Source organism: Corvus cornix, chromosome 3, assembly GCF_000738735.6.
Source record: "Corvus cornix cornix isolate S_Up_H32 chromosome 3, ASM73873v5, whole genome shotgun sequence".
In the NCBI taxonomy this organism is placed as follows: domain Eukaryota; kingdom Metazoa; phylum Chordata; class Aves; order Passeriformes; family Corvidae; genus Corvus; species Corvus cornix.
This window is the reverse complement of record NC_047056.1, coordinates 23,781,071-23,794,404: the sequence shown is the minus strand read 5'-3', so window position 1 is coordinate 23,794,404 and position 13,334 is coordinate 23,781,071. Positions and strand designations below refer to the sequence as shown.

The window sequence follows — 13,334 nt, the reverse complement described above, 5'->3', positions numbered from 1 at the left end:
TGTACACAGGCAATTGGTTTTTCACTAAGGAAATAAGCTCTCCCTGTTCAGCGTGACACGTACATAAATACGTATACACATAGACACACGTGCATGTGCACACACGGACAGCAGCCGTTTAAAGCCCTGTGGGTGTCTTCTTTCATAGTTCTACTTTGTGGCTTGAGGAAGCCAGGAAATGTAAAAAGCAGCCAAAAAGTTAGGGATAAAAACAGATAGAAATGCCTTTTCCACAGAAAACATGAAGCAGGTCCCGGGCTGACCGGCCCAGACCTGCCAACTTGCTTTGTGTCTTTTCCTCCTCTTCCTCTTCCTCTGTGGCTTCTCAAGGGTTTCCATGCCATGAATGCCAGTCAGGCACTTTGCTGAATCAGACCCACTGCTGCAAAAATCACTTTCTCCACATAAATTCAGAATTTTAGCAGTGCTTATTACAGCTGTTAAATTCCCTTATTGTAGTATCACACCTCTCTTACTAAGATTTTAATCAGCATTTCCACTGGAAAGCCTTACTCTCAGAGTTATAAAACCTGCCTGTGTAAAGTTGATTACCACTGAAATTTAAAATCTAGCTTCTTGGCTCACAGCTATATTTCTTTCTTGCTTACTTGATCTCTGTTTGCAAAAGCTGATGTAAATTGGTTTGGCAACTTTGTTTAATTCTAGGGATAAACAATTCCTGACTTAAGAGGCAATTTTTTTCTCGTGTGCAGAAAGTGAAGGAATGAAATTATTGAAGTTACCTACTACAACATTAAAGTATTACCCTGGATGCTTTTTTTTTCTTTTAAATGTTGGCATTTTTTACATAGGAATGCAACTAAAGAATTTAAATTTAAAGAATGTTTTTAAATGCTGAGTATTTTTGGAACTGTGCAGTGCTTAATGGGAAGGAAATCACAGGAGGTTAAAGACTTTCAAGATACATACCAGCACCTCAGTGCCAACAACCCCTATCACTTCAATGAACTGTGCAGTATGTGTTGGCATGATTTATGCAGCAATTTTAAAAGAATCCGTAGTGTTTGTTTATTACCACAGTATGATTGATGGGTTCCTAAGTGCACGGCGACACAATCCGCTGAGCTATTACGGCTGGGAGTTTGATAATTTGGGAGTTACAGCCATTAGAAGACATCACTTCAGCCAGTTGCCAGAGCCATTAGGGCATCAGTGACCTCAGAGAAACGGCAGTGAGACAAGACCCGCTGCCGGGGGTGTCATTGCCGGACCTTCTCTCCTGCACGGCCACACTGCTGCCCGGCTTCCCTGACTCGCCTGCTCTCCTTCCCTGCCCCTCCCTGGCAGCAAAAACACACCTTTGGCCCAATTTCATCAAGTCCTGCTCTCACCATTGCCCCTTCCAAGTGCTAAAAGACTGATACCAACATAATGCAAAGCACAGAGCAGCAAAGGCTGCTCAACCACTGTCTTCTAACCATGACTCACTTTGTGACGGGCAACCACAGACAAAGCCACCAAGTACTCCAGGCACCAACAGACCCATCCCTGGGAGCCACTGGAACAACTTCAGTCCTTTCTGGAAAAAATATCCCAAGTCTAAGTTTACATACAATACACTGGATTTAGGCATTTATTTGAAACGCAAACACACAAAAATCCAGAATAAAAGAAATTTTATTTATCTTTTATTTTTATCTTTTTTACAAAAATAAACAATTTGAGAAACAAAAGCACATTTTTTCCTGACTGTACAAACTACAAAACAGTATGACATTGGTCACTTTAGCATTTACTTCATTGCTTTCACTGAAAGCAAATTCTCTAGACACACCCTGCCTTTAAGATGCATTTTGTATAGAATTAAGGCTAGCATTCATTTGACATCATTACGGTCATTTACTTCATCCACTCTAAGAATTAGCAAGCGATGCCTAAGAAAACCAAGGACCTGATGATAAAAGGTAGGAATAACTGCAAGATAGTCGTTAAATTAGTACTGTTCAGCCAGCTGGACTGCTTTGCCAGTCTGTCAAAGATGTGGCTTCCTGAACAATTCAAACTGATTCAACAAAAGTCTTAAGCACAGGCTTAATTGTAAGCATATGCTTAGGGCTATCCAGCAAAGCACTCGGCACTTGGGTAAGTCCCTGCCCTTTCAGTGGGACTATTCATATGCTTATGTGATTTGCTAGATTTACAAAATGGCTCTTTCAAATTAAAAATGAAACTTTATGATAACACTGGAAGCAAAAATGAAAATTAGTTGCAGTCTTGCAATTCTAAACATAAGCAATTCCTTCCGTTTGACAAATATGCCGGCATTGCGTATTCCATAGCTTTAACACAAACGCTGATTGTCCTCAGTAACGTTTGCTGTTCAGCAGACAAACTGATATGCTTCAGTTCCTCTGTTGTGATTGTACGTGCCCAAATAAATATCAGTGTGGAGGATATAGGCTTCCCAGAGATTCATCCCTGGACACACATGTATAGGTGAGAAATGTTATCCTGACCTTGGTTAGAAAAGCCAGAGCTGCCAGCTGATTTATAACCAAAATTATACTCTAACAGTGTATCGTCTCTTGTACTTTGCTTTGGGTTGTTCTGTTCTGTTTTGAAATCACATTTTCAAAATCTTGTTTTATTGCACATTCATCCTGGTCATGCAGGTTACTTCTTTAAAGTTTCCTTTAGCACTCTATAGATTAGAATGAGTAATAGTGCAATTATTTCTCCGGCCACAGCCGCCTTCTACCTAACAGCTGCCTATATTTATACACAAACAGCTCTTATCACTCACGTGTCAGACTGAGCCTCTTTAGGTGTCAGTCTGTCACCTTCACATATGTTATCTTGTCAGGATCAGGCACAATATGATTTGAGGCCATCTTGAAGAAAACAAGCTGCCGACCTGCATTGAATAGGAAAGGGGGGGAAGGGAAAAATATTTAGAAGTGATGAGCAAAAGGTTGCCTACCTTAAAATAGTGACATTTCAAATTCTACTTCAACCTATGCATTTTCCAGGCCATGCAAGACTGAACTCTCTCCTAACTTGAGCTGGTATAAATCTGAACAGGTTTTGCCTAAAATGACGCCAAATTTCCCCTGGTTTCAATATCTTTACTCTTACCTAATTATGGTCAAGGTACAGCTGTGCACAGCTAACACAGTAGATAAAGGAAAGGTCTGAAGATTTTAATACAAATCCCGTGTGATCTTTAAAGAAGTATTTTGAGACTGCCTCTGATAAAAACAGGATTGAGTTCAGGGCTTGCATGAAGGACATTTGTTCAATTGTACAGGAGCAGAATCATATTTGCACGCTTGAATCTTTCCAAAACTCATCAGTGCAATGTATATTAAACATGACTTTCTCTGAAACAGTTCTTGCTGATCACTTTGTAGCTCTGGGCTCTAAACAAGCTGGAACAAGGCTTCTAGTCCTCAGACAAAAAGCAGCAGCAAGTGACAACAACCTGGGTAGCATAAGACACCTGCTGCATATGTATCCAAGGCCAGTGGGGGCTGAATTTGGCAATTTCTTTGTTTGGTGTTTGTGGGAGCCACAGCACAGTTTTATCTCCCCACACTCACTGGCCTGGCACCTTATTCACATCCCTGCCTCCCAGTGAGCTCCTGCTGCCCCACAGAACTGCAAAATCATTGCCTTTCCTTGCAGCAGAGACCACAGAGATACACTCCATATGTACTTCTGCCTTCCCTCTCTAAACTTCAGAAAATCAAATGCTATTTGCTCCCAGCCTGCCTCTCTAGGGGGCTCCCATAACACCATTTTCTTTAAAAGTAAACGGGATGCCTCAACCACTGAGCAAATTTCTGAGCTGCAGAAATTCAAGTGCTCATGCATCAGGCATGATATGGCAAAGGGAATGACAAATAAGACTACAAATATTGCTACTAAGTCCCATTTGCTTCTAATACTGTAACCTGAGATAGGAGCTGCTCTAAACTTCCTATGAATTTCCCTGCGCCAGAATAAATACTTTTTTAGTATATTAATTAACTTCAATATTTCAACTACAGATAGGCTGACATGATGACATAGCCACTGGTTAGCCATAGGCAAGGTTAACAGGAATTATTTTTTTCTTGGTTCCATGGAAGTGCCTGTTCACACCTCCCAGAAGCATAAAAATGAAAAAAAAAACCATTTCAGACCCTGTGGTTTGGTAACCTGGGGTCCACGTGCTTAGCTCTGTAGTGGCAGCCCCTGTGAGCTGTCTGTAGGCTTCTGCTCCCCTGACAGCTGGCAAAGAGAAGCCTCACCAAAAAAGAAGCTGCATCAGCTGAACCTTCAAAAACTACTTCACTTCTAGATGCTACTGGTGGCTCCCACAGCTCAGCACAACACACTCCCCAAGCTGTATTAAAACACTTAGAGCAGCCAGAACAGGTGACTCCGTTGCTGCTTCCTCTCCACAGCATCCAGGACCTACCTGTCCAAGTCGTCTGGTTAGTTAGGACAAAAGCTTTGCACTGGGAGTAGCTGTCACAGATCTCGATGGCTTCGTTGACATCGAACACAGAGAGGAGGCAGCCCTTGTGGTGGTAAGATGGCCAGCATCTGTAGTTCTCATCAGGAATAAAGGCTTCAGGCACCCGTCTGTACTCTGCAAATCAGAGCAAAGCAATGGTTTGAAAGCTCCAGTAAACTGGTTGTTTTTAACAGGCAAGGTTTATTAGAACAGCTTAGGAGCAGGATATATGATGGAAAAGCTGACGGGTTAGACTGTACCAGCCCTGGTTTACTCTCTAACGTGTTTATAGCTCTGCACCTTACTTTCCTTTTCCTTTCCTCCTTTCTTCTTCTCACCTTTTTCTGCAGAAAGCGTCTGTAAATAAACAGTCTGTGCACAAAACCCCTTCCCCTTCCCCACTGCGGAGGCAAGGCTTTGGTTTTATTAGGAGTTTTACAGGAAGAATGTCCCATTGAATAAACAGCATCCACTTGAATGAACTGACTCACTGTCCTACTTCTCAACAGTGAGCAGGATTGTCGGGGTGAGACCTGACCAGGCGTTCCCAGCCCTCCCTCTCCCTCAGAAGAGCATGCTATTTTTCTCTAGCTCCTTTAGAGAAGGAAGAAAAGACAGGCTTTTAATTAAGCAAACTTTTTTTGCTTGCTAAGATTAGGACAAAAGAGGAGTCGCTTGATGGGCCTCTGAAGAGAAGGGGGGGAAAAAAGTAGCGGGAGGGTGTCAGCGTGGTCCTCGCCCAGCGCCCCCGCGCTGCCCCGCCGACTGCTCCTCTCCCTTGGCTGCCGTTCAGTCTCACTTGCCTTTATGAGCTGCCTCTTGTTCTCTGTTCACAGCTCCTCTCACTTTCCCAGCCACTAACGGGGGTTTCTCTAATGAATGCATCAGCAAATTCAACTGATCATTTATAAACATTTCTATTTAGCCTCCAGACGCACAAATTAATGGTTCCCTCCTGTCTCTCCTCCCCACGTCCTATTCAAAAAACTAAATACATTCTATATTTCTTCTAATTGTATCTATTATGGAAACCAGAGCTGCCTGTCCTGACTCACAGCCTATTCTTAAGTCACTTTGGTTCAGGCATTTTCTGCCTGGCTCTGCTGATTCAGCCTGCTAATATTTCAAACAGCACATTGTAGGAACACCACCAAGTCAAAGGCAAGCGTGTCTGCTACTCCAAACTGTCAGTATTTCAACTGGGAAAAGAAATGCACGTTCACAAGTGCTGGTTCTCAGCACACAGTCTGAAATAGTGGGAAACAAATGTAGTAAATGCATTCTATTTTAAGCCTTAGCTCATTAAAAGTTTCATAAGAAACATTCCCAAACAAGAAGCAAAATCAGAGCTGATCATGGTCCCAGTTAAATCAAAAGCAAAAAAGTTTTCTTAATTCAGGAAATGCAGATTCATGCACAAGAAGAAAAAAAAATCAAAATGTAATTCCGCATTATGACTGGTCATTTCTCCATCAAAAATATTTATGCATTTCTTCTGAAGAGAAGTCAGAGCATAAATCAAAGTGCTGGATAGGTTGAAGTCCCTTTTTCCCCAGTTTCTGTATCAACAGTAGTGTAACAATAATTGAATGTAACAGAATATTCTCTTATCTCCACATGGCAACTGCTGAGTATTGATTTGTAGCTCACAGCCTAGATCAGTAAAATGATGTGCACAAATTAAAAGCAAAAAAAAAAAAATCAATTCCCTGTAGTTAGCACCATATGTAATCATTCATGTCAGCATACATGCCATGATGACTGGACATAAAATGTGATTATCCACAGCTCCTCTTTGCACACTCACACTGCACTGTGCCAAGGCCCACGCCACAGAGGGCATTCACAGAAGGATGGTCCTTGCTGTGGCAGCAGGAGATGAAGCTTCTGCCTGATTCTCCACGTCAGCGTGTCCTGGCCCTTCTCGAGGGCACTCTGAGAGTCAGATGGGCTCCACGCTGGGGCTGGGAGGAAGCTGCAGCATCCCTCAGCACACCGTCACAGCACTGAGCCTCATGTCATGTCAAGTATTTTACTTCAAGCAAGGGAGAAGCCCAACTTGAAGACCCTTATTTTGAATTATCATCCAATATTTAAATTCCTCTGAGCACAGATGTGCTTCTTAATAGGCCTATAGCAGTTCCCTTCTCCTCAGCACTGCTCCCGGTACAGCTGTCAGGGGTTAGGCTCTCGGCTGACATACGAAGACTTCAAAAGAGCAGCAGTGATTTACATGACCTGAGGCTCTGTCAGAGGTAGGAGATAAAGTTCTCCCTTTCCATCAACTTTTTCAAGGTGACCAAGCCTGGTAAATCATCTGGGCAGCTCAGACACATTAATCAACTGGGCCAGCAGTAACTGCGATGGGAATGGCAAGGTCCTGGTTTGAGTGTGCGAGTGAGGATGGAAACAGCCATGCCAGGGTGGTCTCACCAAGCAGAACAGCCCTATGGCTGTCCCTTCTCTCCTCGCTGCTCCCTGCCAGTTCCTACACGAGGGAAAGCCACAACCATCTCCAACGGGAACAGGTAACAGGTACATGGCAGTGTGACACACAAGCAAAGAGCACTTTCCTTTGGCTGGGACATCACTGAGCACCACACAGGTGAAAACACTGCAGTCTAACTGAGAGCACACAGTCACATGGGCTCCACAGGGGCAGCTTCTGGCAGGGCCTCCAACTGGCACGGGCCATGGATACCTGCAGGCTGGGGAACTGAGCCTACACTGCCCGCAGGGAGGGGAGTGGGATGCAGTGAGGGGGAAAAGCAGGAAGGCAGCTCCTCTTCCCCCTTGCATGGCAAGCAGCAGTGATGGCTGCCTGGGAGTGCCTTCCCTTAGGAGCATCCCAATGGGAAGGCAGCCACGAGGAGTAGGGAGAGGGACACGTGATGGCCCAGCACCCTGGTTCCTGCTCCCACACCAGCCAGGTACTCCTGCTTGCCCTGGGAAGCCAACATGGGATCTCCTCTTAAACTGTTACACTCAGAACTGCTCAGAAACTCATTGCAACACCAACCAAGTGGTGGTCTAAGCAAACTGCATTTCTTTTCAAAATTCACTCCATCTCCAGCAGAGCAAGGCAGCTGCCTTGCAAATTTGCATAGTAAAGGCAAGTGTCCCTGGAATCTCTTGCTTGCATAGTGTCAATTTAGGGAGCTTGCACTTTAGCCCTTACTTGTAAGAGTTGTGAAGAAATGCACTTCTCTCACATGAACTAGAAGGACCCTCCTGAAGGATGCTCCTCCATTGAGATGTGTCCCAGCAATGACATTAGGTCCAGCCCTCAGGAGAGCTGGGCTTCCCTTACACCTTTAAATGATCACCTTGAACACCACAGGGAAGTTACTCAATTAAGCAGTACCCCAATGGCTTAAAGACAGCTCCAGCTCAAGTTTTTGTCCTGCCAAGACCTGAAACGTGCTTAAATGGAGTCCTTGGAATTTGAAGGCTCACAGCAGTAAATCACATCATAAAAAGGTCAAAGTTCTGGTCCATTTCCAGACTAATGGTGTTTAAAACCAATAAATGCTTGCCTAATACTATAAATGCAGCCATAAATTTACACTTCTGCGTACATACACATAGCTTGACAGAGAGTACATAAAGTCTATCAAGGTAATGGCAAGGAATACATCAGAGAAATGCAAGGCATTCCTATTGGTATCAGCAGAAAAAGAATCCTTTCCTCCATCTAGTAATTTTGTGAGGATTGAAGCAAATAAATGCAATGCTATAAGCCTGATCTTGATGTCATTTACAATGCATTTACTCCAGTTTAACACACAGGAGGTAATACAGGAGCTCACAATTACACAGATAAATCCTACTACAAAGTATTTTTTCTTGTAAACATTTTGGAACTTCAAGATATCTTGCTATGCTGAATCCGGGCAATCCTCAGAAGTTGTGTTTTGTGATAGTTTTTCTACTTCTACAATATTTTTTGCAAGGTTGTTCTGATCAATCAAAACATGCTGCTTTGACCAGGTCAAAATCTTAGAAGCTCCTTAGCATGTTAGCCACATCCCCATGACGGCCACAGTGATCCTGAAACCAAGATCACTTACTTCTTGTGACAAGTAAGAGAGGCATCTTTAATAGAAATCTGCAGCATCACTGAGCAGTGCAACAGATATAAAAGAAAGCCAATGCTTTAAATTCTTATTCTAATTTTTTTTCCATCAAAAACCACCTGCATTGTCCCAAAGCCGAGTACAATCTATAAACATACTCATTTTCACTGTACTAGACTGAATCATATAAAGAGCTGCACAAGTATATAATAAACTATGTGAAACCGCCTGTGGTTTCCCCCTTTTAGCCTGTCTGAATCACCCTAAATCTGACTTTAATCAGTCCTAATGACCGTTTCTTTCAGCCACAGCAGCCAGACTGCATTTTTACTACCAACTACAGCTACTTGTTGGAGATTTGCCCAGTTCTCTTATCACCTGCCAATACACTGTGGGTCAATGACAGAGAAGAAGCCACGTCCATCCTTGAGAGAAAAATCATGTTGCTCCTTTTTCTCCCTCCTTTTTTCCCCTAGTCTCAAGAGGAACACTGGCAGTCGACTCTGGAATTGCTTTTGCTTTGCTTGTGAGTAAGCAGAAAAAGCCTGATCTTGCCAATATCAGCAAGAAGTGGTACTGAGCAGTGTTTTTCTCTACAAACAGTCCCCTCCAATGCCCAGGGAGCTTTTGGAGAACAGTATTGGATCCAAAATAGACAATAATACACTGATGTTTTTAGTACGCTTCATTTTATGCTGAACTTTTCCTCATGTTCCAGTACCTCACATTCAAACATGCTTCTGACAACAGGCCCTGCAAAGCACCCTGCACAGTTTGCTACGGAAAGCGACTTTTTGGTATGCCTGAGGAAACGTGAGGGCAGGCCTATCCCGCAGGCCTCTACTTTCAATCAGTCCTGACACATCCCAACTGTTTGGAAAGACAGGCCGGCCTGGCAGGACACAGCTTTGCCATCAGAGCAGGAGATGGCCCTGCTCCTTTGGGGAGTGCTTCCATCCTCTGGCAGCTTCCTGCGCATGGGCTGGGAGCGAGGCGAGCCTTGTCTCTTTTTATGCACTTCCATTGTGCTGGCAGTAGAGCCATATTTAAATCGGTATGCAGGCTGTCACCAAAACACAAATAAATAACGAGAGGAACGACATGTTCCCTTACATTTTATTCCTGTTAACATGACACAGCTGGAGCATTTTTCCTGCCTCATGCCCCACATCCCAGGGAGCTGCTCCATACCCACAGCCACCTCTGTGGCACACACCAATTTACTGAAGGCAACAAGCCCAAAATCGTCCTACAGACACTTAAACATTGCATGTGGTCTGCTCAGTCATAAAAACAATGATGCTGATGATGGACAAGCCAGAAGTTGCCTACAGTCACGTGTTGGGGCATTTAAGCCTGAAGACAGAAGCCCACAGGATTTATAAAAGACACTCAGCGACCTCTTTAGTGTTCTGGAAGGGAACTGAGGACCTCAGCAGAAAGTATTTTCCTGTGCACTGCCAAATTGGACAGGAAGAAGTTTAGCAATAGCAGAACACATTGCTCAGGGAACAGAACAAATGGTTTGCAGGGTGGTGGAGATAGGAGTGAGCAACAACCGCCTGGTTGTGGTCCCTGCACAGCTGCACAGACCCACTGCGCTGCCAGTGCCACACGGGTGCAAAGGAACCTGCTCCTGTATTCCTGCGTGCTGGGATTGCCTGGCTCCTGATGCGAGAGCCCTCCAAGCAAGGCAGGGTACAAAGGGAGACTTTCTGCCCTGTGCACCTCTCCCCCTGAGGGCTCTGGGAAAGGGACACCAAAGGCACATGTATAAAAATAATTTTTAAAAATATAAGATTAGTAAGATTTATTATAATATATTAAGATAGAGCAGGAATCTGGGCTGCAGTTTGTTCCTGATTTCAATAATCCTTGGGTGGATTTACAATTTCCTAAGCAGGTTGCTATAGTGACCCTGCAGAATATTTTTTTCAAAACATTGTTGTACTGTAAATATTTACATACAGCATAATCCTGCCAAATTGTCTTGAGACAAAGGAAAACACAACGTGTCTTTGCTTTATGTCCAGCCTTCCAGCTTTTTTAGCTTTGAGAATGTGCTTTCAGCTAACAACAGCAGCTAATTACAGCTTTCTGTGGGCTTGCACACCCCCAGACCTAATAATGGGTCATCTATTAGCTTTAATGAATAACAAAGCTATCCAATTTACGAGTGTTAGCTGATTTCACGCATTTCTGAGTGAATTCTGAGTTAACTGAAGGGCTGGGGCTTAGCTCAAGGGCCAGATACTCGGTACAAATCACTGTCACTTGATTAAAGTAATAAAAATGTTGATACTGGGGCATGACTTTACTGATGAACATCAGTAGGTTTTTTATAGTCTCCTTAATCTGGATAATTAATGGAATGATTTAATCATTTTTAGATAACATATGTCAGAAGAAATACATGGTTCCTGTTTTAATTCACATTCTTCTGGGTTCCAGCAAGAGAGGCCAACAGCCAATAGAATATAAAGTATTTGTTCCTGGTGTTGTTTTAAACGCTGCAATGTTCCCATATCAACATGAACAGCAGTGTGATTTATGATTGCAGAACACATACACAGCTATCGAATGTCTCCCACGCCTCTACTCTAGAATACTAAACCAAAGTCCAGAGCATAATATAATTTACAGCACTATAAAATCTTTACAACTGAAGCACAGTGAAAGCTTAATATCCAAGACCTTCTGTAATATGACTATGTCATCTTGTTAAACTTTATTTATGGGAACACTAGGGCTGACAAGAACTTTCTTCGTGTCACTTCCCCCCTGCTTATCAATATCACCTTTCTCACTTCGTGGTGTTCATAGGAGGAGGTCTTCCTTTCAAAAACATAAGTTCACATAGATAACACACTGTTTCCTGAATGCAAATGTTTTAGTTATGGCCTTACATGACTTGCTCAAGACCATGATCTCGTCTTTCCTAGTATGAATTTACAATGCTCTATCCAAGATAGTGCATAATTCCAAGCATTTAAGACCTAAGACAAATTCTGAAGCACCATTACCTGAACCTTCTGTAGTTTATTTTCAAAACCAAACTGAAAAAAACTTTACACTTCTTGGATCTGAATTTTCCTCCTGCTCTTTTAGGATTTCAAAACAGATCGTGCACCAGAAAGGACTTATTTTGTCACAAACCTTTAGATGCCAGGGGACTGGCATCACAAATTCTTGTAATTTCTACTATTTGTAAGAGCAAAAGTCCCAGGAGTGAATCACCTTGTGAGATTTCTATCTTCTGGAGCAAAATGGATAAAAACTTGTGCCATCTTGGCACACATTGGGATATGAATGCAAAGCTGGTTAACTCCAATCTGGCCTGAGAACCAAATGATCATCTCTAATTTTATCTCAACTTAGCACTGGATGAAAAACACCCTTGTTGAACTTTTTCTATGTTGAAGAGCAACACAGAAAACATTTTATAAAATCACACAATCTTAAAAATATTTTTTTGTCCAAACAGGACCAAAGCAGAACCTCAACTGACAGCTTGGGAAAATATCACAGTTGTTCCTTTCCATCCCTGTCTACCAAGACTTATACAAAATATTCAATCTGCTCAGCTGTTCAGCCTTGGTTTCGGTGGTCAGGATGCCACCTCAGCTGTAACATCCTGCCAGTGGAAGAGGCTGATTGCCTGGACACCACTCCCTTCCAGGACACCTGTCACCCTCTCCTGCAACTTCACTGTAGCACAGGAGAATTCCTCGTACCATTATCTCTGAATAAATTCTAATTAGTAATTTCTAATTCTGTTATTAGATTGGATTGAAAAATACTAAAAATTAATTCCAGCATGGTATTAATATCAAGTATCAGTCACATACCAGTTGAGGAAAGATTATGGTTGGAGTTAAAATGATACAAGTGGGTATGTAGGCATATTTTAACCCTCATGATATGACTTCGTATCTGTCTGGCAAGGAAAGGGAGTCTTAAAAGAGAAAGAAATTACAACACCTTTTCTGTTTGGTTAAAGTAGGCTTAGAACAAACAAGAAACAGGCCTGCACATCTTAAAGGCATGGCAGCTAAGTCTGAGAACACATGTCATCTAAGTGTAATTTCCAGTAAGATACCCAGTTCCTCAGGCTTGCCCCTGGTTTAGAACGTTTTCCTATCAAGGAACTCAGTATTACACTCATGGTATTTAATGCACATTATCCAATATGCTACACAAAGCATCTACAGATTTTCAACATCTTTGGTCACACTGTAAAGTGCCTAAGCCCATGAACAGTGCCCTGCAAATAAAAAAGGCTCCTTGCAGAGCAGGGTATTACTAACCATGAACATGGGCAGTGGATTCTGTGTTATATTATCTCGGAGTCTACACAATTAAATGAACACAAAGATGTGTAATTATTACAGTAGCTAAATATACACAGAGCTCTGCTCCATATCAGTGGAAACCTGCACTGTTATATTGACTACTGCTGTCCAAGGCTTCTCTCCTTGAGAGTCTTTATAAACATGACAGACCTCTAAAATTCAAAAACTTCACCTCGTCCTGATCTGGAATCAACCAGCATCATGGAGCAACCTCAGATCTCCTGGCACTTCTTCAACAAAGGACATGTTTGTACTATTGATTGTACTGCTGAAAATAATTTTGCTGTGTTGACAGGTATCACTCAGCACAGATTATGATGAAAAGCTGAAAATTAGAAAGTTAAATGAACACCTGCAACAATTTTCCTGCCAATTCTACAACAAAATAAATATTGAATTATTCTGATAAGTGGGTCAAATTCATCCCTGGTATCATGGCTCTTT

The 13,334-nt window shown here is 42.6% G+C and overlaps 1 protein-coding gene across 1 annotated transcript in view; it reads right to left on the bottom strand.

Annotated features, from left to right (window-relative positions):
• Nucleotides 1-1,623: 1,623 nt before the first annotated feature.
• Nucleotides 1,624-13,334, bottom strand: part of PKDCC (protein kinase domain containing, cytoplasmic) — a 35,903-nt gene continuing 24,192 nt past the window's right edge. The window contains exons 6-7 of the mRNA XM_039569421.1: nucleotides 4,424-4,597; nucleotides 1,624-2,875 (exon numbers count right to left, since the gene is read on the bottom strand). Coding sequence (XP_039425355.1) covers nucleotides 2,790-2,875; nucleotides 4,424-4,597 — 260 coding nt within the window. The 3' untranslated portion in view covers nucleotides 1,624-2,789. The remainder of the gene's footprint in view (nucleotides 2,876-4,423; nucleotides 4,598-13,334) is intronic.